Source organism: Sciurus carolinensis, chromosome 4 (genome assembly GCF_902686445.1).
Source record: "Sciurus carolinensis chromosome 4, mSciCar1.2, whole genome shotgun sequence".
Lineage (NCBI taxonomy): Eukaryota > Metazoa > Chordata > Mammalia > Rodentia > Sciuridae > Sciurus > Sciurus carolinensis.
In genome coordinates, this window is record NC_062216.1 from 29397638 (window position 1) to 29422089 (window position 24452).

Consider the following 24452-nt stretch of genomic DNA (forward strand, 5'->3'; position numbering starts at 1 on the left):
AGCAAGCTGTAATTAAGACTAATACAATTCCTTGCAAACTTATAAAAATATCTTTATTGATAACTATTTTAAAATTGTCATTATTTCTAGTTTTTGGCTAGAAAAAAATTTAGCCCAAAAAAACAAAATGCCTAGAAAATACATTTTTCATCTCTTTCCTTTCACCTTGATATTTTGAAGTGAACCAAGAAATAATTTTTCTTTCTGAATTGCATTAGTCTTTTTTTTTTATCTGAGATTGTGAAGCACTAAAAAAAGCAGAGAACAATAGAAATCAGGCAAGAAAATTTAACACATTGGGAAATACTATTTTTTAAATGAAATGACCCCCAAAGTCTTTATTCCTTCACCCTCTCCCTGACTTACTCAAATTCCTGCACTAAATGTCCACACACAGAATTTTCACTGAATTTTGAAATACTACATCCCCTTCAAACAAAATAAGAATCTTAAAGAGATGATCTCTATTGCATTTGAAAGGAATGCACACACATAAGGAGGGATCAACAAAACAAAACAAAAAGAACACTGCAGAAACTAAGAATAAGTACACAAAGTACACAAGTGTATTTATTACATTTTGCAAGCACTTTGTTCTACATTTCAAAAACGCCACCATCAAGCTGTTGGCACATTTATGTACAAAACAGATTAATTGTAATGCCTGCTACAAAGCACTCTGTGAAAATACAAACTCTAATACCAGAAATAAAAGCCAAAAGTGTCAACATCGTTACATAAATTTAAAGGACAGTTTTTAAAATCATCACAAACTGTAAAGACACAGAACTGAAACACTATAATATAGAATTTAAAGAAGCCCATTAATACTTTTGCTGAATATCTTTAATACTGCATATATCAGAAAAATGTTGAACCAGTAAGATAAGCTAAGTGTAAAAAAAAGCAAAACGAACCCCAAATTAATTAATTCTACAGAATGCTTAATCATGCCACAGATAACCCTAGTAATACCCCCCTACCTACTACAAGAACTTGTAAAATTACTGATGATGCATGACTAGTAGTTGTACAAAGATCGTTTCACTCAATAAATTTTATTAGAAATGCACTTACACTGAGAAAGGATTTCACAATGGTCAAATCAGTGCACAATACTACCTAGTTTTATACACTGACAAAAATGTCTTGTCAGGCTACATCATTTTAAAAGACACTTTACAGCATTCTTGTAGCATTAGAAATAATCAAAAGAAGAGAGTCAAGGTTAAAACAAACACCAAATTTGGTCCAGTAATACTGATTGCTTTTTTCTTTAAAATTCCTTTGATACAGGTACTTCTTATAAATGAATATGAATGAACATTCGGTTAAAATGACTTACTTGAAAGAAAAACACAAATGTATCACTACACTTCCAAACAATACATTCTATAGTGGCCTCTGACCACACTTGAGAAAACACTACAGGTAAGCCAACGTAGATTGGAAGGCTGCAAGCAAAGCTATTATATTAATGGAAGCCTTTTCAAATATATCATACACATTTGAGGAATAGTTTACAGAGGTGCAATCCATTAAAACTGTTAAAGTAGGTATAACAAGTTTGGAGGGGTTAGTGTGCTTATTTTTAATAGTCCACCTTCATAAAGGTAATTAATTTTCCACATTAGCATATTAAAAGTTCCAATCCAGCCACAGCGTAAATCACAAAGATATCATTCTCCAATAGTCCACAGTAGTTATTTCCATTAAAATTGTCTCTACACTAAACTTTAAAAGGTAAGCCTGGTGTCACAATCTTAAAAAGGCAACTAGCCATGCATTAGCATCACTGTTTCTACATGCTCACAACATAAATAGGAGTAATCAGAGAGAAATACCTTGGAAGTACATCAAGAAAAATTACAATGTTAACAAAGATAAGAAGCACTTTTTTTAACCTACTCTTAGAAATTTAGAAATTGCACCTTAGATTGTTGAAAACGTTAACCAGGGCCTATAATAATGTGGCCACTGATCTCCAGACAAGATTTCCATATTTCAAGAAGAGTCATCATGATGTCATCTCTGCCTATTGTTCATAATGTACAATGGTCCCTTTGAAGGTTACCTGTAGTTAAACTAGTTACCGAAATCAAAACTAAAAAGTATAAAAAGCTATTTTCTTCTCAAAACATAAGAAATAATGCAAAAGTGTTATGTATAACACATGGGAAGTGGTTAAAAATAAAACAAATCTTTGCATTGACAATGTTAGTATGTTTTGATCGTACAGAACTATCAAATGAGTTTGAGAAATTTCAAAAGAAGACTGGATAGGAGCTTGTAGAAGAGATCTGATTCTACCAATTTAACAAATTAGGAAATTAAGTGCTAAACAACAAAGAATTGCATTTAGGTGATTCGCAAGTCACCCTACATATCATTGATGAGAAGCACTATCATTTTGTCTTTCAAAGGTTGGATGGTTGGATGGCCCTTAATTCAACACCAATGCATTCAAATGGTAGAAAGAACAGAAAAATTTATGTGTATGCATTGAGCCGCTCTTTGGAGCGAGTAGAATGGATGTCATGAAGCTCCTGCTCCTCCTTCGACTTGATGTCCTCATACTTCTGCATCCGGCAGGCATCTTTCACATAGGCCCAGTTGGCAGACAGAACCATAAGGTAGTGAACCTAGGCAAAGACAAAAGTAATTTATACTGGTCTGTTCATCGTCTTCATGCTATCAGGAAAGAAATATTCAAATTATATAGTAAATGTTCACATGTAACATGAAAACAAAATTCATGTGGTAATAGGAACTGTATAAATAAAATATATTCCTCTCTCCTCCAACTATACCATATTCCTAACACTTATTCTTTCAGAAGCTCATCTTTTTCAATTGTGAAGTAATGCAAGACTCATTTTTATCTGTATGTTTCCTGTCTAATCTGCCCTCATTGATTCAAAACATAAGTCTATATATACATTTCATGTTCATGTACCTATGCTTCATAATCCATAAACAAATATTCTCATGTACATTTTATATACAAGTGACTTGAATTAACAGGAGTATATATTGCCTTACTATGTAATACAAACCGGGATCATGAAAACTCAAAAATAAACTGTGGATTTAATTACCACATTTATTTTTATTTTTTATGTTTCTTTCAGATGACATTACAAACTATAAGACAAATAATTGTGTCATATGTATTTTTTATACATATATACATCTACAATAACCAAAAAAAAAATGTATCTTGGTTAAAAAACTCCTGATTTGCCTTGAGTAATGAAGTTACTCAAGTAACAAAGCTCATGATTCAACTTGAATCGACTCAGCAGTGAGATCACTTATTTGTTTTTCTTTTCTTTCCTCCTGTTTCTTAGGAGAGAGAGAAAACAGTTTTCCACACGAAAAATTTTGAAGGATGATTAGGGAAGAGGAGCTAGGTTGTCAGTAATCTCTTTTCTCTGAATTTTAAAGGGTAGGCAGAGTTTTTATCCAGTGTTTAGATAAAAGAACACTAAATATTTTGAGAATTAGTCAAGAGTAAATTGAATGATAGGAGGCTAACTGGTTCTAGAAAAGAACAGAGGTACATAAAGGACATAAAGTAAATTTTAAATAGTGAATTTTATAGCACATTCAGATAATCAATAGATATTACATTTTTTGACATAATGATATAGAAAATGATCATGCCACTCTAAGTTATTTTCAGAATGTTCTATTTTCTCAAAATAGAATGTTCTATTTTCACATTTGGTTTAATGGAAACTGTAAGCCACTTGAAAGCAGGAGTTGTGAGTTATTCTTGTACACTTTGGCATTTATGAAGTTAGTGAAAGCTTCATCTCTATATATACTCACATATGTGGATCAAATAAGATACTCAAATTTATGTGTCTATTAGTTGTTAAAATCTCAAGTGTTATGGACAGCACTTAATAAGCAGTAAGTACTAAAAACGTTTGCAAGATAAGTGGATATATTTTAGATATTTCTGTTATTGTCTGAGAAATCATGGTCCCTAAATTATTATTAAATATAAATGAGTGGAATACTGAAAAGAAATTCAGGGTCTTTCCTAGTAATAATGAGTTCTAGTTGGTCTTATAGAGCTTTCATCTGGCCTAATGGGGAACACAAGCTGTTAGCCTTGTTGTTGTCCTTCATTAGGTGTACAGTCATTACCCAAAGTAATGCTAAGGTAACAAACTTTGTTAGCATGTAAGAATTTCTAGTGTCTCTACAAAATAATGGAGATAACTAGCTAGTTTTAATATACAGTCTTATAACTTTAAGTTACAGATGATGCTTTAAATATTTTGATAGAGTAAAACTCATCTAATTTTCTCCTCTACCCTATGGAGATAACAATTGTAGCTTTATGGTGAGCACTGAATGAGACCATCCTGAGGTCAATGATAGTTGTGATATTATGACTACAGAATGTACTCATGTACATAAGACATTTAAATGCCTCCAACAGATTGTTTTCAAGAATATTAGTAATAGTAGAAATATTGGTTGTACATACACATGTTATTAAAATTTATCAACTGTATGGGAATGTGTGTGTAATAGAAATTTACATCTGTTTCTTTTCATCTCATAGTCAGGCCACAAGGGACCTCATGGGACCATGAGTGTTTGGTACATCAATGACCAGAATATGTTGATGCTTCTCTAGAACATATTTTGGCATTGAGTTTAAGTTAAGAATATAAAAACCTTTGCTTATTGTTCTACTTTGATTCCTCCAATCAATTAGCCAACATGATCATACTAAGCATCTCACATTTGAAATAGAATTCCGGTATAGAGGTTTATAGACACTATACTTAAAATGCTGAGCGATGTTTAAGTTAGAAAAATATCTGAAAGTTCACCTTAGCAGTATCATAGAAAGTTTTAAAAATATATTTGGAAAATATTTTGCAATAAAAATCTTGATTTTAATTCAAAAGTATTTGTAACTGATCTGGTATTGCTCATTAGCACATTAATATTGTCTCATCATTTCTACTTTAAATCTTTGACAAGAGATGAAAATATTTTTTTACAGTATTCCTTTCCCTAATACATTTAAAGATTATTGGCAACCTTCAAGAGTTCTGTACTGTTTACCTTACAGTATACAAAAGTAAGAACTGAAATTCTTGGCTGCAAAACAGTTACTGATGCTCAGAGTTCTTGAACTTTGTGGTATTTGGCATTCCAGTGAGCCCACTGGAATTCATGATAAGTTATAAAGGAAGAGATAAGGATCTGGTACATAGTAGGTGCCCAAAACTCAGTAAAAGCCTGATGGGTTGAGAGAAGAACTTAAGAACTTGTCGCTAATATTTCTGATGAAAACTATAGAGCATGTGACTTAAAACTACTGAGGCTTATCTTAAGATAAATTCATTCATTTTCCAAATGTGACTAAATATTGTTTTTAATATTCTTAATTAAAAGGAAAAAATAATATAGATAAGGAATTGGCTACATAACTCAAAATAAACTGATATATATATATGCTATAAAAATGATTTTTATATAAATAGCAATCAAAATTTATAACCCTAATGAATTATTTTGTTAATGTTATCAACATTGAGTGCCTTTTAACCTTATAATTTTTATCAAATATTATTAATATGGCAAGGAAAATATTTACTTTGATTAAGCCTTATTTTTCACTTGTTTATTTGTCCATTGTTCCCCCAGTTCTTTTTCGGGTGACAAAGTAATTGTATTTAATATGAACTTCAGATAGAAGATAAATTATCATTTCTATAAGCAGATAGCTGAGTAATTTAAATTGCAAAGAAAGCATTAAGCTTTGAGGTCTTACCATAGCAATAACTGCTGCCCCAGCTCCAGCAAGTGCCACGATAAACAAGTGAAAGGTCATGTTCAGCTGCAACAAAGCCCATAAAGCAAGTCAGAATTACACACAGAAGAGAAATCAGAACTGCGACTGTCTTAGGAACAGCACAGTACATCTTAACAAAAGAGAAATTTTGGTACATCATGTGCTAGAGCACTAAAACATTACTATAATATCTTTTGTCCTGCAAATTATTATCCTCGCAACTGCATCATTTTAATATAATTTCATTATTAAGGTGAAATGGTGATTGATGATGGTAGTTTTCTGTAATGTTTAACAATATAAAGCTATGCTATCTCTGTAATTTTTTCAGCCTTTATTAAAATGAGTTTCTAGAACATCTGAAATATTGTGATTTTTACTGAAATATGTACTGCAGTTCATTCATATTTATTCTCTATTCCCCCTGCATAACACCAGTGCAAGGAAAATTATCACTGAAAAAACAGAATGAAAAATTCAGTATAGATTTAATTCCATTCTTCAAATACCAGAATGAATTCTAAAATTCTGACGGAAATAGATTGTTAAAACACTCACCTCAGTAGATTCACACATCCTTAAGAAATTCTCAGAGACAGTGCAAATTTTCTTTTCCTCTCCAATTGTCACAATCCCTGCAACAAGTAGAAAATCACAGGTTAGCATCGTAAACGTTTTTAAGATCCCAGACAGAAAACCTTATGGCTGATCAAATCTCAGCAAATTCCATTTCATGTTGTGTTAAGTTATAATGAAAAATTCTTTCTGGGTTGGGCTTTCATTGTGGATAAAAATTGTTCATAGAATACAAGATGCAAAACTGTCTCATCCTCAAGCAATTTAAAACATTTTCAATCTGAAGTCAACTGAAACTACCTACCAGAATTATCAGATTCAATTATAGCTAGTTCATTGGTTTCACCCATTAATGTAATGGTGAAGGCAACACAATTATTTTGGTAACTATGCCCTAGACTGTGCTGAAGCCTGAATTCAGATTTGTTCAGCTGCTACAATGCTTCTGTTAAGTCTCTAAAGGCATATTGCCCAAAGGGGTACTGTTTCTTCCTCCAATACTGAAAAATCTGCTATTAGCAAATAGAAAATAAAAGCTGCCATTTCACTCATATTGACCATTACTGAATTGGCTCATGAACCAACTACATCAGAATCACCCAGGAACTCTCAAACATATGTGTTTCTAAACAGCTGTTCAGAGCTGTTAAGTGGAAATTTATGGATGTTCATTCTACAGTATCGTGTTTTTAAAATAAATCCACAGGCAGCTATCTGTTATAGCTCTAGAACTCATTTTAGAAGACAAGAGTAGCCAAGTTCACCTTACAATGGATCTTTAATTTTGCTTTGAGAACTATTGAAATGCTAAACACAGAAATGCTCAAAAGAAAAAATAACCCATAAATTCTGGGAATCCTAATTTCTAATCTTTAAGCATGTGCTACTCTTTATTCAGTGTTAGTATGTATATCCATTTACACATTCTTAGCTTTTAGGTATATCATCAACTCTGTCTCTCTTTCAGAACTGCTGTTATTGATTTATGCATTGCCAATAGTTTATAGACTCTATATCAGTGTAAAATAATAAAAGATTCTACTTTCAGTATAACCAATGCAGAGATCCACCTGTGCAATCTTTCCTTTATACCGAGATAGGTCTAAGAGAAAAAAAAATATGTACAGTACTCCCCTATGAGTTTGCATCATGAACCACCATAATTGAGAAAGCTTCCTAGTCAAGGCTACCCATTTCCACATTGTTCCATTCCAGATATCATCATTCATGCAAAATAGATATGCCATGCATACATTGCCTTCATTTCTCCATTCACATTCACAACAGAACTCTTAGGAAGTGTTGCTTGTGCTCCCTAAGCATTTCCTTTCTTCCCTTTTCATTTACATCCTCTCAGGTCAGATTTTGCCCCATCCTTTCAGAGCAATTTTTCTGGAGTTCACTAACAATCCCCAAGGATTAATTTTCGTATCTTGTTTTCTCACAATTATCAGTATTGAAGACAGTTGTTCACCCTCTCTTCCTTCATGCTCTCTTCATTTGCGATCTATTGATCTAGTCTTCTGTTTCTCTTTCTAATTTCACTGGCTCCTTCTTCTCAGTATCCGGTTTGATTCCTTGTGTTCTCTATGATCTCTTAGGTTGAAGTGTTTAATCCTTATCCATCTTTCTATCTCTTTGATCTCATCTAGCCTAAGAGATTTGAATACTAACGACTCCTAAATATTTTTAGCCAACCCATATCTCTCCCCCAAAATCAGTATTCATATATCTAATTTCTTACTTGACAACTGTATTTGAATTTCTAATAAACATCTAATGATTGACACTTTCAGACTTGAACTTCTCCTTTGCCTTCCCCATTCATTGCCAAGCAAACTTTTTCAAAGCCTTTTCCATCTCTTTGCTGGTAAATCAATCTTACCAAGTGCACAGTCTAAAAAGGAATTCCTCCTTGAATTCTGTTTTTCTCTCAAACTCAACATGCAACCTATTAGGATATACTTTCATCCCTACCTTCCAAATTCATCCAGAATCAGATCACTGCACACCACCTTCTTGACTACTCTCCTGATGTAAGCCACCAATATCTTGTAACAGGAATCCTACAATGGTTTGCTAAATGGCGCCCAAGCTTCTGCCCTTGCTACAGTTTTTCTCCACCCAGCAGCCAGAATGATCCTTCTGTAAATCAGGTCATCTCCTCTCCTGCCAAAAATCTCCCAATGACTCTCTATTTCCCTCAAAGTAAAAGTCGCAACTTATAATGTCCTGTAATACACTCATGATTTTATGTTCTATGAACTCTGAATGTCATCTCAACCTACTCTCCCCTGTTCTCTGATTCTGCTTCAGCCACACTGGACTCCCTGTTGTTTCCTGAAGATGCCAGGCACAGTACTAGTACTGCCTTGCAAACTTTTTACCAGATCATCTCTCTGGTAAGAATATTCTCCATGGCTAAGTCCTTCTGTGCTTTAATTGACTACTTAATGAAGTATTCTTCTGAGATTCTTTTTTAAAAATTTTTAAATTTTATTTGTTCTAATTAGTTGTACATAACAGGAGAATGCATTTGTACATTTTGATAGACCTTACATAGAGTATAATCTCTCATTTTTCTGATTATACATATTGTAGGATCACATCAGTCATGCAGTCATATATGTACATGAAGTAATAATATCTATTTCACTCTACTATCATTCCTTCCCCCATACTCTAACCCCTCCCTTCACTCCTCTCTACCTAATATAATGTAACTCTATTCTTCCCTATCTCCCCGCTTATTGTGAATTAGCTTCTGCATATCAGAGAAAACATTCGGCCTTTGGTTTTATTGGTTTTGGAATTCTTTTAAATATTTTTACCCAATTTCTCACTTAGAACTCCTGATGCCATATGCATTTGTGTGGGGGAGAGGATTTCATGATATGTATACCATATACTACAGATATATATGTTCCAAATTGATTATAATTTATGAAACAGCTTATGCATAATATGAAGCAATAAAATGAGCATGTGTAATTAAGCTATAGTGCAAATCTAAAACCCTGATTATTGTGATTCTTGTGTATCTATGAATGACCAAGCTGTTCTAACTAAAAATTAAGTAAATTAACTCAAATTCATACAAAATTTTCAACATATTGTATATACCTGTATATTTACTAGCTTCAGAAAAGTTTTTTTGCTAAACTATATGGATTGACATTTCCAGTTTTCAAAAAAGCCTTTAGGATAAAGGGCAGGGAACAAAGTGCAGCAAGAACTCACTGCAGAGAGAAAGAGATGAGTTGACAGTGAGAATTACACAGAGGAATAGCCTGAATAAGTAGAATATAGCCAAGATTTTACCAAATAAATTATTGAATTATGAAGCAGAAGTGACTGTAATTAGCAGTGACACATAGGTAAACATACAAAACATTTCCTATTAAAACCATATGTATCAAGCTTCCATGAAGATATAAAATATCCTTTTGAATGGAGTGGCTTGAGGTCAAAATGGCTGATTATAATCTCATCTTGTTCTCTGTTATACCTGCAACAAGCAATGTAATATTTCTAAGTCATAGTTGCATATCTGCCATACTTTTTTGTCTTGGAGATTTTTTCTTCCTAAAGTGAGCCTGCTGAATCATAATAATTACTCATAAAAGACTATAGACAAAAGTGTGAATAATTAAGTGAAATCTCATTGAGCAGGGCTATAGGGTAATCAGACTAGAAACAATCTATCTGGCTAACATGGGAAGATGCACTAGACAAAAGGTGGTACTGGCTTAACGTCTAAAAGGAGGTCCACGTACTTTGGATCACTTTCTATGGCTGATGCTGAGGTAGTGTCATCAAATCTTCAGTATTTAATGAAGCACAGTTTTAAATATTAGATCTAGATGATCTTATGGGCATGAGTCTTAACATTGTGTGATATAAATTAGGATCAATACTTAATACATTCAAGCCACTAAATTAAACCATAGTATTTACAGTTGGAGAATAATGGAAATCAGACATGTTAAAAAATGCAAGTAAAATAATCTAATGTCGCATTTCAAAATACAGCAAATCCTAATACAATAAAGTATATTCAAACTTTTTTTTAACTGTATCAAATAATGCCTTTGCTTTTTATGAGGTCTATTCGAATTTCTTATGTTTATTACATGCATGCAAATAGTAGTGAGATGCATATCTCTACTGATTAAGAAGAAAAGTTACTACATAGTGAACATTCCTATTATGTACTTTCTCTTTCTTTCTGTTTGTTTTTCAAGCGTGGTCTTGCTATTTTTCCTATGTTGGTCTCCAGTTTCTGGGCAGGTGATTCTCCTGCCTCAGCAGTTGGTCCTATGGACTAGATGGCTTCATTACCCATCTTTAAGTTGTTCGAACTCCTCTAAGATAAAAGATATCTTTGATGCTAATAAGGCAATTTTGCAACACAGGGGTAATTACTTTAAAATATATTTTTACCTATTCAATTAATTTTTGGATTCGTATTAGAAAATTTTGTATTAGTCACAATACAATTTCTGAAGCGTGAGCTCTTTTCTGATGCCACATGATAATATTACAGTTGTATATATACTTTCAGAAGATTCTTTTTTGGTGACATATTTGGAGGGAAAACAAATAGTGTACGACAGATTTTATAGTAAGGAGTGAATACAAAACTTTAACAGCTGCATTACATCTGGAAAGTGCATTCTCTTTCTTTCATATACACATGAGAAAAGTTACATTTGGATAAATCTTGTAAACTATGTTGTAAACACTGGTAGGTTACAAAAAACAATTTTAACCCATATATTTATGCTTTACATTTACTATGGCACATTTGTTTTTAAAGGCAAACAAAAAGGTGAACTGAGGAAATTGGAATAGTTTTTTGACTTTAAATTGATGTTAAATCTTTTTGACCTCGGGGTGAATCTTTGGTGTCCAGAGAGTGAACTGTGGTAGGCAGAAAATAGCCCCCTCCAAGACGTTCACGTCCTACTCCCCAGAACATGTTAATATATCAGCTTACAATGTGAAGGGGAATTCAGGCTCTAGGATCATCAAGGAGATGTGATGTCACTAGCTTTGACAGAAAAGGAACTGGATTGTGATAATGTAAACATATAAGATCATGAAAACTGTAAAATAACAAATTTGGAAAATTTACTGCTGTAACTGATAAGCACGGATTTAGAGACTTAAGGCCACATGAATTTATTCTCTTACAGTCCTAGAAGACAATAAATCTAAAATGAAGGACTTATCAGGGCCTCATTTCTTCCAGAGGCTCTAAAGAAGCAATTTACCTTCCTTTTCTAGTTTCCACAGGCCATTCACTTTTCTTGGCTTTTGGTCCCTTCTCTCCATCTTTAAAGCCAACAAAGCTGTGTTTCTGCCTCTTCTCTTCCAACTCTCTCCCCCACTTTCAAGGACCTTTGTGATTACATTAGGCCCTTCTGGCTAACTCCGGATAATAATCTCCTCAGTTTAAGGTCACCTGATAGCAACATTAATTCCGTTTGAAATTTTAATTACCTTTTGATATGTAAACTCACATATGCATAGGTTTCAGGAAATAGGATGTGTACATCTTTGGTCTTTGAGGAGCCATTATTCTGTCTACTGAACATAATACTGGTTTACTTAACATTTATATTGAAAACAACTCCTTTTCTAAAAATTGTCTAGAATACAACTGGACTAAGATTCAGGACACTCACCTTTCCATCCATTTCCATTGCATGCTAGGTCACTATAAATGATTTCACCTTTTAGAACTTCATTTATTTTAGATAACTGTATTGTTAAGAAGTCTATTTATAAAAATCTATGAGTCTAGGACATATTCTATGGTTTATGTTAGAGAGAGAGAGAGACAGAGAGACAGAAGTATAAGTCTCAATATACTAAGTAATATTAAGTTAATTTGGATATCATAAGTATGTGAATACATTGCACATTAACAGAAGTGTTTAGAAAACAAAAACAAAACTAGCTGAAATATATTTTTAAAAAAAGGATCTACTTATCTTTTCCAGAGAATTATTTTCCCTTTCCTTTAGAAAACAAAATTGAGGAAATTTCAAAATCATTTTGCTAGAGTTTTCCAACATTGTCATTCTAAAATAAGGTTTGATCAGACAAAAGAGCTTCTAATCACCTACCTCACCTATTTTCATTTACCACACCATGAGAAATGAAATGCTTCTAATTGGAAGCATGCTAACCTATTCTTGAAAATACAGATGCTCACATGGAAAACAACCCAGCCTTCTCATTCCAGTGGTGACACTTTCATAAGAGAAACTGAGGCTCTCAGAGTAAGATTAACAGTAAAATAACTTCATTGTGCCTCAGCTGACTTTAGATTTCAAAGAACAAAGAATTTCAGTATATCTACATCTCCAAAAATATTTTGGAATATATTAGTGCTTTCAAAAAGTTGCTTGATAACCTGAAATTCAGGTTTAACTTGTGTCCTGTACTTTATCTGTCAGGACAGGCTGAGAGGCTGATCACATCTTTTCCAGTTTAACTGTAAGGATCATCAGAACCAAAGCACAGCAAAGAAGAGGGAATGGAGAGAGAATGAAGCCAGAGTCAGTTTTTTAAAGTAGCTGGTCCACAGTGACCTCCAGTGGCAATCACTGAGGTTTCCTTTTCCCATGTTTATAAGGCTCTGGATCCCAAGAGAAAAATCTCCCAGTAGAAGGAAGCAGGGTCCATGTTCCTTCTCACCAAGAACTTCATGGGTAGAGTACATTATGCTGATTTTCATCTGGCCCCAACTAGAGGGGACTGGGGACTTCAGCTGACAGGACTATGTGTGGGCCACTGCTTTGGAACACAGCTGGTTAGAGAAGAGCTCTTGTCCTCTCATCGTCTGTCTATAGCATACTCATAGAAACACAAGGCCTTCAGACAGACACTTCCTAGTGAACTGTCTCTGCTATTTATCTGAAATTCAAGTATCTGAAATGTATCTGCTATTTATCTGAAGCTTCATTAGAGAAAAACATTTAGAGTGTTCCCAGATGTTAACAGATTGACTTTTAATACACATTCAGTGAAAAAACAAATCCAATTGCAAGTATGGATCTGCGTATCTTTTGTCAACTTTGTAGATTCCATGTATATATTTTTTTACAAATGATGAAATAGAATCTCAAATAAGTTAGCCGAGATTAGATTTCTAACTTTCCACACTTCTAGTTCATATATTTTTTCAATATGAGAGGCAGTTAAGAGTAAGAACACTGAACATGAGCTGCTTGGATCTGAATTCTCATTCTATCAGCTACTCTCTATTTAACCATTGACAAGTATTTTGCCTCACTGTGCCTCAGCTTTGTCATCTATGAAAGATGGTAACAGTATTTCCCACCATATAGATTTGTGAGATTGAAACAGCTTAACACGTAGGAAGTACTTGGAATAGATTGTATGTGTGGTAACCACATGTATACATGAGTAATGTTTAGGGTCCCAAACAAAACTGACCAAGGAGAATGACTGAACTATTCAGCATTCTCTGACTTCTTTATCTTTAAATTCTAAGCGTCCCCCTTCCAATTCAGAAGAGAACAAAAACTTCATAATTTGTGCAGTTTATCATGGATGAATGAAAGTAGAATGCAGATATCAGGTTAAGGTTGAAAAAGAACACAGAAATCAGGAAAGGGAAACCACAATTTTAATCTGCCCATACCAGGAATTGCAATCTGACAGTCCATCCAAATATACATGCATGGTATATTTTGTGAGACCAATGTTCATTAGTCCTTGAATTTCTAGTTTTTTTTAATCTAAAAAGGAACATCTTAGAAGTGAGTAGTTGGATAAACATGTCTTTGGTAGAAGCAATGATGACTTCAACAAGATTTACAATATTGTCAAAAGGCAGTCTTTAAGTAAAACCAGACGAGGGGATGTTTTATAGTCAGTGATCCTGAAACTACCTACCAAACTGACGAAGGTCCAAGCAGAGATTTGCTCCTTCCACTAATGTGGTGTTTCGGCAGATGGTCCACAGGTTGAAGTACATATAAACTGGTAGTGAGGTGAATGCTGTGACTCCCAGCCAGGCCAACATGAAAAGATATGTCAACATGATAAACTGCAAGAGAGAAAAGAAATAGACAGAAAAAACAAATTTACCAGAAAAGAATTTTGTTTCCAGTCCTCCAAGCTCAACACATAAGGCTTTTGGTGTTACAGTGCATAGATGATTATCACAGCGCTCCTAGGAGCTATAGCACCAGAAGTTAAGAAATGGCGAATAAAACGAGTTATCTGAATAATCCTATGAGAATATCTTACCTTGGCAGAGATTCTGATGTGCAAAGCAAAGAATAATCCATCTGCATTTCAATGCCTGTTTCACTTATAAAGTTATTTTAAAAATCTCTCTGCAATTTGTTTTTATTATTATTATTTTAAAATTTTTTATTTATTCTAATTAGCTATAATGACAGTAGAATGCATTTCTGCTTTTTGATAAATGAAGTATAATTTCTCATTTTTCTGATTGTACATATAGTAGGATCACATCAGTCATTCAGTCATATATGTACATGAGGTAATAATGTCTGTTTCACTTTACTATCCTTTCTACCCCCATTATAATTTGTTTTTTAAGTTTAGAAAATTTCAGCAGGTCAAGTTAGGATTTTACAAAATGGGGAATTTTGCTGAAAAAAAATCCAAATGAGTTAAAATATTGTTGATAAATTTATATTACAACTAACTGGCACCACTTCATGTAATAAGTATTTAAACCAGATAATCATTCTATCATTACCATTTTAAGCATGGGAATTCTCAAATCATATAATAACATTGGTGTACACTATACCACTTTCTGTATAATGATTTTTCTGAACTTTAAATCTTATTGTCACATGTTAATTTTACTTTTACTATTGAAAGCCACTAAAATATTATTTTACCTTTGAAAAATAAAGGTTTTTAATTTATTGGAAATACTTTAATGCTTAAAATTTTATTTAAAGGAGTTGTATCCTAAATAGAATTGAATGAGAGACTTGGTTTCAGCATAGATTTAAACAATTTTTTATTTCAAACATAGATACTAGATATAGAGGTATAGATGTTAGATAAATATGTATATAGATGCATTTATTAGTGGAAGAGTAATAGATAATAGAATGATAGATGGTAGAATGGATTAGTGGATGAATGAAAAATGACAATATCTATAATTAAATCTTGGTCATCAAAAGTTAAGTTTCTATAAGTATTTATTTCTTCTGAATTTCAGAAACATACTTTTTTAGAAAACTCAAAAAAAAGCATAGTGATTTCTGGATTAAGTTGAGCACCTCAAGTAACCATATTTTTAAATGGCAACAGAACCAACATATAGTAAATACTTTTGGTGAAACTAAATCTCTTATTCAACCCTATTAATTCCTCTGGTGATCAGTTATAGCCAGGCTTTATCCCTTTACCCTATGATTTAAGTAAAACATCAAGTGAGCCAAATTTATTTAATAACACATAATATATACTAAAGATAGCAGTTTAGAGAAACAGTAAAATTGGTGTCAGCATCATGATTGAGCTTATTCATCTATATTAAAGTCTTATTATGATTAACCTAGTATAGTATCGGGGTTAATGACAGTAGGAAATTAATGTAACCAATATGAAGAGAGGCAAGATGTACAGCTAATGAGACTTGAAATCAAATCCTTCTATAAGTTGCCAAATGTCACAGTACTTCAGAAACTCAATGTAATTAAACACTTGCTTTCTAATAATTAGGTTTTATATTATCTAAAATCTGACTTTCAGTTGTTCTCTATGACAAAGTGGTAATGGTTGTAGGGAGACTCTGATGAGCCAATATCTGTCCCCAAAATGTCCTTAAAACTGTGATTTGGCATTATATTCAAATCTCGTACATTCAAAATGAAACAAAGCCTGGTCTAAAAATACTGGGAAATAAAACTTGAACATGAAATTATTTAAATCAGTGAGTGAATGGCAGCACATGTCCTTAAAATGATTTGTTCTTTAAATAGAATTATTAAATTTATATCACTTTTAGAATTAATTAATCTTCCTAATGAATACTTAATGGAGGTTAATATACATAAAGATTTATGGCAAGATTGGGACATGTATATTAATAACACTTAGTTCTTATTTTACTGATCAAAAGAACAGAAATATTCCATGTAGCAATGCAGACACATCAGGTCTCAAAGCACACTTGACTGTGTGTGGTAAAAACTGTGCCAATCTCCACCAGAGAAACAGAATAATATATCTTCCACCTTTAACACTAATAAATTGGATACTATGGCACAAGTCACTTTTCATTTGGTTCCAATATGTAAGAAATAAAATTTATTTATTTGTTTATTTAGTACACACTGTGTATTATGTTAGGGACACAGTGTTCCTAACAAAAATGTCATAATTATTTCATGATAAAAGTGATCTTACAGCATATTCATTAAAGATGCAGGTTTTCTAGCTGCCTGAGTCTAGGCTGTTCTTTTTGCCTCTGATTTTGCCTTTGTGTAAAAGAAAGAGCTCTAAGTTAATCTCATATGGTCCAGTAAAGCTAAACTGAAATAATCATGGAATGTATTTAGCATAGAACCTGGTACATAAGTAGTTGTGACAAAGTAGTAGCTGTTTTTATTGCTCATAATATTATTCTGATTATTACTACTATGCTTTGTCTGAATAAGACCACAAAGAAAAAGGGAATTAGATCTCATTTTGTGTTGGGAGAAACTAAATGAATGAGAAGCTCTTGGGTCTGGCAAAGTTATTTAAAGTGAGCTTTCTCTCAAGACAAAAGGCTCCAGAAATTCTTGGAAAGTGTCCCAAATGTGAAGAGGCCCTGTTAGCAGAACTTCTTTAGAGCTAAAAAAAAAAAAAAAAAAGAAAAAGAAAAAAGAAAGAAAGAAAAGAAATTTTAAAAAGACCCTTTTTTATTAACATTTTCAGTTTCTGCATCTGTAGATCTCAAGGCTTATGCATAGTCTGAAGAACAATGAGTAGGGTATGGCATCCAGAAAGGCATGGCTTTGGATGAGTAAAAGCATCTCTGAAGTCCAGGGAAGAGTAATTAGCATGCTTTGGGCCACAGCCTCTCTATCTTGTTTTCCTTTCTTTCTGCCCTGAGGGATTTTTCAATAGCTTCTTCAGAAAGTGCTGTTCACTCGGGATTTAGGATTCAATAATAGGTTTAGATTCAAAGTGGATTGGAACACTTTGAACTGTTGGTGCTACTACTTTACAAGGCTATTTAAGTATGATTTCTTAAGCCAAAGAGCTGACTTATATTTCCTTTCTTCTGCCAGCTCTAATGTTTTAACAAATTAATAAAGATGGATGCTACAGATAAAACATTATGGTGAGAAAAATATTTTCATTACTATTAATGAGGAAGCTCTGTTTTAAGAAAAATCCATGTCTTCTTTAGAATTTTTAGTGTGAATCAGTTTATTTCAGAGTAGTAGTTCATATCCATGAAATACTTAAAGAAGTTATAATTATACCTTTCTATTTTAAAAAATGTTTTATTTTAGAATCTGATATTCAATAAAACTGAAAAATTGTTCAAACTGATCATGCATAATCCTAGTTAGAAAACTTTTATACATAATAAATAAAATAGTCCATAATTTAAAATATCCTAACTGTGCATTGCTAGTAATGTGATAGTCATATATTTTATTATCTGAATATTAGTAACTTCATAAATTAATTTTATATTTGTTATAAAACCTTTGAATACATCATGTATAACCAGAAGAATGAGAAGTTATACTCCATTATACAGGATGTATCAAAGTGCATTCTACTGTAATGTTTAACCAATTAAAACAAATTAAAAAAATTTTTAAAAACCTTTGGGAATATAAAAACTTCTGATTTTGAAAACATTTTGGTTTGAGATAAAATGCTTTCTGAAATTAAACTCTTTGTCTGGGGAACACAGTGGGAATAAAAATAACTGGAAGAAATTATAAAAGTATTTTTGGTCCTGACATCAGATGAGCCAGTCATTCTTTTATGAGATAGACTTATCACTTAACCCCTAACAGGCACTTGACCTCATTTGTGAATTGAAAATTGGAAAACCTCTCACACAGGGCTTCCATGTAAACAAAAGAAAAGATCCTGGATTAAGTCACTTAGCAGTAAACTTGGACCACAATAATCTCAAAGAGGAGGTTGTTTTATTTAGCAATAATTAATTGTTTTGCACTTTTAAAGGTTAGATACAGACAAGAGAGGAAATGATTTATGTTCCATTTGGTGTTTATTATTTTGAACAGACACTGGGTTTTCACTTCTGGTAGTTATAAGAAGTAAGGATGGATTTTGCTGAAGTTACAGACGAATATATAAAATGATCTTGTCGGCTTCTCTTGTTTCAAACATTATAGTATCACTCATATATATTAAAATGACGCTTACATTCTCCATACTCACAAAGGAAAAAAATCTCTAAAATTTTCTTATTTTGAATTATATTAATTAATGAATTGATTTTTGATAGTAAGATTGCAATAAAGTTAGGGATGAGTGACAGGTATTTAATTAATAGCCAACATATCCCATTATTATATCATTTTAGCACCATGTCATCATAAAATGTAAATGACTGCTAAAATAAGAATCTTCTTGTTATCAAACTTACTGTGCTTTTCTTTTTACTCAAAATTTTGTTGAGAGCCTACCATGTGTTAGCATGGAATTTAATAAAATTGTTACAAATTATTTCTCTGTGACTTGTAACTGAATAAAACAACATGTAATTATTGCTTTGATGTCAACCTGCATATTCCAATCACTGTTAGAAAGTTAGTGGTGAAATTCAACTGCAAGAGTTAAGGTTTTCTTGTTCTTTGGAAAGTGTATGTATTTTTGCTGCTTGATTATGTAACTATTAAGACTACATTGTGGGGTAGAATAGAGTTACTTTGGATTAGGTAGAGGGGCATGAAGGGAGGGGAGGGGTATGGAGGTAGGAAGGATAGTAGAATGAATCTGACATTATTACCCTATGTACATATATGACTACACAACTGGTGTGATTCTACATCATGTACAAAGAGAAGAATGAGAAATTATACTCCATTTAAGTATGATGTGTCAAAATGCAGTATACTGTCATGTATAACTAATTAGAACAAATTTTTAAAAGACCACATTGTGCTTAACTTGAAAATGACTGATAAAAAGGTAATAATTGGTTTTTCATATGAACCTCTATGAACTTTGATTTAATGTCTAAGAAAATCACAATTTCTCGATCTATAGATATTCTGTGGCAAATTTAGCAGATGGGTGTCAGTGGAAGTAAAAATAGCAGGGTAGGAGTCAGTAGCACAGATGAAAAGAATTCAGCAGACTCTGACTTCAGTAGTCTCTGAATCTGAATTACCCAACTGCTAAAAAAATACATCAATGAATAGAATGCTATGATAAAATTAAGAGTTTGAGGTAAATTAAACATTTAAAGTTAGGAGAAATGAACAAAATGGATCTATCAGAAACCTTTTTATACCCCCAATAAGAACAAATTGCACTCAAGACATTGATCATAAGTTCCCCTTCTCACTAACTCTATCGAGGAATAGGATATAAAAATACTTTGCAAAATCTTAGCCAGAAATCTTTATTTTGCAATACTATATTTAAATGATCTCCTCTCATCTTGAAATGAATTTTAAAAGTATCAATCAATCATGTTTGCACTTCAACAAAAAAAGGAAATATCTTTAGATTTCACTAAAGGCAGATGTAGCTCAGGACTTAAACATCTCTGATCAAGCAATTTCACAGGACAGACATTAGCTAAGGAATAGTGCCTAACAGTGGTTTTCAACCATGACCATGAATTAGGATCATCTCAGAAATGTGAGACAGAAAGACATGCTTAGACCTTTTTGTGCTGATACTATATTATAAAAATCACTGCAGGTGATTCTGATGGAGATCCAGTGTTTAGAACTGCTGCTGTATTAGAATGAAAAAAATCTCATGAGTATATTTGATGTGATATTCATCATTAGGCTTTATAGGGTAGTACTTCTGAAGTTAAAAAAATGGGATAATAATCCAGAAGTTCATTTAGAGTCACTAAAATGACCCAAAGTATGGATGAGTGGGGTATTGGAAAGGAGCCAAATTTCTGAATCAGGGTTTTTCAAACTTGGCACTACTGAAATTTTGGGCCAAGTAATTTTGTTATGAGGACCATCCTTGTACACTACAGGATGCTTACCAACATCCCTGGCCTCTATCCACTAGATGTCAGTTGTGCAATCAAAAGTTCTCAATATCTCCTGAAAGGAAAATAGTCCCTGGCTGAGAAGTACAACACTAACACATGAAAATAACAGGTTAAAGGGATGCAAATGAATATGAGAATGCACTATCATTCCAAATGCAAACAGGAAAAGTATTAAACATATTGGCCGTGGTAGGCTCTAAAAATGATGCAGAAACTGGTTTAATGCAGAGAAAATTACCATCATTATGGAAATTACTTGAATATATGCAATCATCATCATCATCATTGTCATCATCATAATTATGACCCAAAACTACCAATGAACTAGTTGTGAGTATAAAATTGTTTAATAACTGATTCTCTATGTTTATAGCACCTTTGTTCATAATTGTCAAAACCAGGAGGCTACCATGATGTCCTTCAGTAGGTGAATGATTATAAGCGTGGTACATTTCAGATGATAGTGGAAATATTAGTAGTAAGAACTATCAAAGCCTAAAATGTGAGGAACATTAATGCATTCACTATATGAAAAAGCCTATCTGAAAAGTCTGCCTCCTATGTGACTTTAGCTATAATATGCTGGAAAGGAAAAATTATGGAGTAAGTAAAAAGAGGAGTAGGTGGAGCACAAAGGATTTTTAGGCTTACCCTATTTCACCTCACTTGCTTTACTGTACTTCACAGACCCTGCATTTTTATTTATTTTTATCTTTCTACACATTTTATTAGTGCATCATGGTTGTACATATAATGGAATTTGTTGTTACATATTTGTACATGCTTACAATATAACAATATAATGTGGCCAATATCACTCTCCATCCCTCCCCCGCTCACTCCCCGCCTGTCACACCAGGTCCCTTTCCTCTACTGATGTCTCTTTGATTTTCATGAACTCAGTCCCTGCCTTTCTTTTCCTTTTTCCTCTCTAGTTTTCCACATTTGAGAGAAAACATAACAACCCTTGACCTTCTGAGTTTGGCTTATTTTGCTTAACATGAAGGTCCCAAGTTGCATTCAGTTTCCTTCAAATGACATAATTTCTCTTTTTTATTATTGCTGAATAAAACTTCATTGTACACTTATAACACAATTCCTTTACTCATTCATCTGTTGTTGGACACCCAGACTGGGTTCATAGTTTGGCTGTTGTGAATTGTGCTGCTATGAATATGGGTATGCATGTATTCGTGTATTATGACAACGAATTCTTCAGGATTAATACCAAGGAATGGTGTGTCTGGGTCATATGGTGGTTCCATGCCTAGTCTTTTGAGGAAGTTCCATACTGATTATTATAGTGGTTGTACCAAATACAGTCCCATCAACAGTGTAAAAGTGTTTCTTTTTCTCCATATCCTCTCCAGCGTTTAATATTATTTGTTTTCGTGATGACTATCATTCTGATTGTTATGAGAAGAAATCACAGTGTAGTTTTGATTTGAATTTCCCTAATTGCTAATAATGTTGAACATTTTTTCATGTATTCGTTGGCCATTTGTATTTCTTCCTTTAAGAAGTGCATTTACTGCCAAAGTTTTTTCTTAACTCTGAACCTAATAAATTTATCAGCACCATTTTCCCAAAGAGTCTGGGGAAAAATGTGTTTGCATTGCACTCTGAAATTTCTTGCAATATTTCAAACCTTTTCATTATTATATCACTTATGGTAATCTGTGATCAATGATCTATATACAGTTACTATTATAATTATTATGCTTATCAATAAATGTTGTGTTTTGTGATCACTCCACTGACCTCGCAATTGTTTCCATCTCTTTCCTTCTCCTCAGGCCTCTCTTATTCCCTGAGACCCAATAATATTGAAATTAGATCCGTTAATAACCCTGTGATGTTCTCTAAGTGTTCAAATGCAAGGAAGAGTTCCCTATTTTTTGCTTTAAATCAAAAACTAGAAATTATTAATCTTAGTGAGGAAAGCATGTCAAAAGCTGCAATAGGCCAAAAGCTCACCCTCACATGTCACCGTTAGCTGTTATGAATGCAAAGGAAAAGTCCCTGAAGTCCTATTCCAGTGAACAAATGCATGATATGAAGAAAGCTTGAGTGGTTTGGATAAAATATCAAACCACCTACAGCATTTCCTTCAGTCAAAGCCTAATCTCCTCAATCCTATGAAGGCTGAGAGAGGTTAGGAATCTGCAGGGGGAAAAAATTAAGTTAGCAGAGGTTGGTTCATGACATTTCAGGGAGAAAAGCCATCTCCATAACCGACAACATGAAGCACCAAATGCTGTTACAGAGTCTGCAGTAAGTTATCCAGAAGACCCAGCCAAGACCTCTGATGAAGTTGGCTACACCAAACCTCCAATTTTCAATGTAGGTGAAACAGCTTTCTATTTGAAGAAGGTATCATTTGGGACTTGCATAGCTAGAGAGAAGTCAATGTCTGACTTCAAAGTATCGAGGGACAGGCTGACTCTCTTATTTGGGGCTAATGCATCTGGTAAGTTTAAGTTGAAAATAGTGTTCATATATTATTCAAAAATTCTTGGGCTCTTAAGAATTATACTAAATCTACTTTGACTGTACTCTTTGTAAGACCAAGTTTGGGTGACAGCATATCTGGATGACTGTACACTTTAAGTCTACTGTTCAGATTCTATTAATATGTTTTCTGTTATTTTAATTAAATACCTAGGGCTAGGTAAGTTATTTTAAAAAGAGTTTTACTTAGCTTCCAATTCTGGAAGGTCAAGAGCATGTGACCAGCATTGACTCTGCTCTAGTGAGGAATTTCAAGAGAATGGTATCTCAATGTTGGAAGAACATGCAGTAAGAGATCACACGGCAAAACAGGAGAAAGCTAAAAAGGTATAGTGGACTCCCACTATACCTTCTGAAGCCAAACCTCCAATTGACATAAGAATTTCCTACTAAACCTTGTCTATTAAAGGTCACCATCCCTAAATATCATCAAACTGTGGAACAAGCTTCCAATTCATGAACTTGGGAACACAACACTTTCAAACCAGAGACCTACTGCTTCAAAGCAGAGACCTACTGCTTAGGAACAATTCCTTTTGATAATATTATTATTCATTGACAAGGCAACTGGTCACTCAAGAGCTCTGATGGAGATGAAAAGATTAATGTTGTTTTCATACTTACTGACACAGCATCCATTCTGCAGCCCATAAACCAAAGAGTAATTTCGAATTTTAAGTTTCATTTACAAAATATGTTTCCTAAGGCTTTAACTGCCTTAGTTAGTGATTCCTCTAATGGATTTGGGCAAAATATGTAAAAATACTGACAACTATGTGAAAAGGTTCTAGACGATATGTGATCATTCATGGTTCATGGGAGGAAGTGAATTATTAATATTAGCTGGAATTGCTAAAGTAAAATCACAGATTTAAAAGGAGACATTATAACAAATACCTCAGAAATACAAATGATCTGGCTATTCAAGGTCTCTAATTCTTCCAGATGAAGTTCATGATTGCTTTCTCTATTTCTATGAAGAATGTCATTGGGATTTTAATTGGAATTGCATTGAATCTGTATTGGTAGAATGGCCATTTTGGTAGAATGGCCATTTTGACAATATTAATACTGCCTATCCAACAACATGGGAGATCTTTTCATCTTCTAAGATTTTCTTCAATTTCTTTCTTTAGTGTTCTGTAGTTTTCATTGTAGAGTTCTTTCACCTCTTTTATTAGATTGATTACTAAGTGTTTTTTTTTTTTGAGGCTATTGTGAATGGAGTGGTTTTACTAATTTCTCTTTCAGAGGATTCATTACTTATGAATAGAAATGCAT

The 24452-nt window shown here is 33.1% G+C and overlaps 1 protein-coding gene across 2 annotated transcripts in view; it reads right to left on the bottom strand.

Moving 5' to 3' along the window:
* Positions 1-522: 522 nt before the first annotated feature.
* The window catches only part of Gpm6a (glycoprotein M6A), a 318957-nt gene continuing 295027 nt past the window's right edge, over positions 523-24452 (bottom strand). For both annotated transcript variants that reach the window (XM_047551380.1, XM_047551379.1), the window contains exons 4-7: positions 14336-14489; positions 6386-6462; positions 5807-5872; positions 523-2642 (exon numbers count right to left, since the gene is read on the bottom strand). In XM_047551380.1, coding sequence (XP_047407336.1) covers positions 2490-2642; positions 5807-5872; positions 6386-6462; positions 14336-14489 — 450 coding nt within the window. In that variant the 3' untranslated portion in view covers positions 523-2489. The remainder of the gene's footprint in view (positions 2643-5806; positions 5873-6385; positions 6463-14335; positions 14490-24452) is intronic.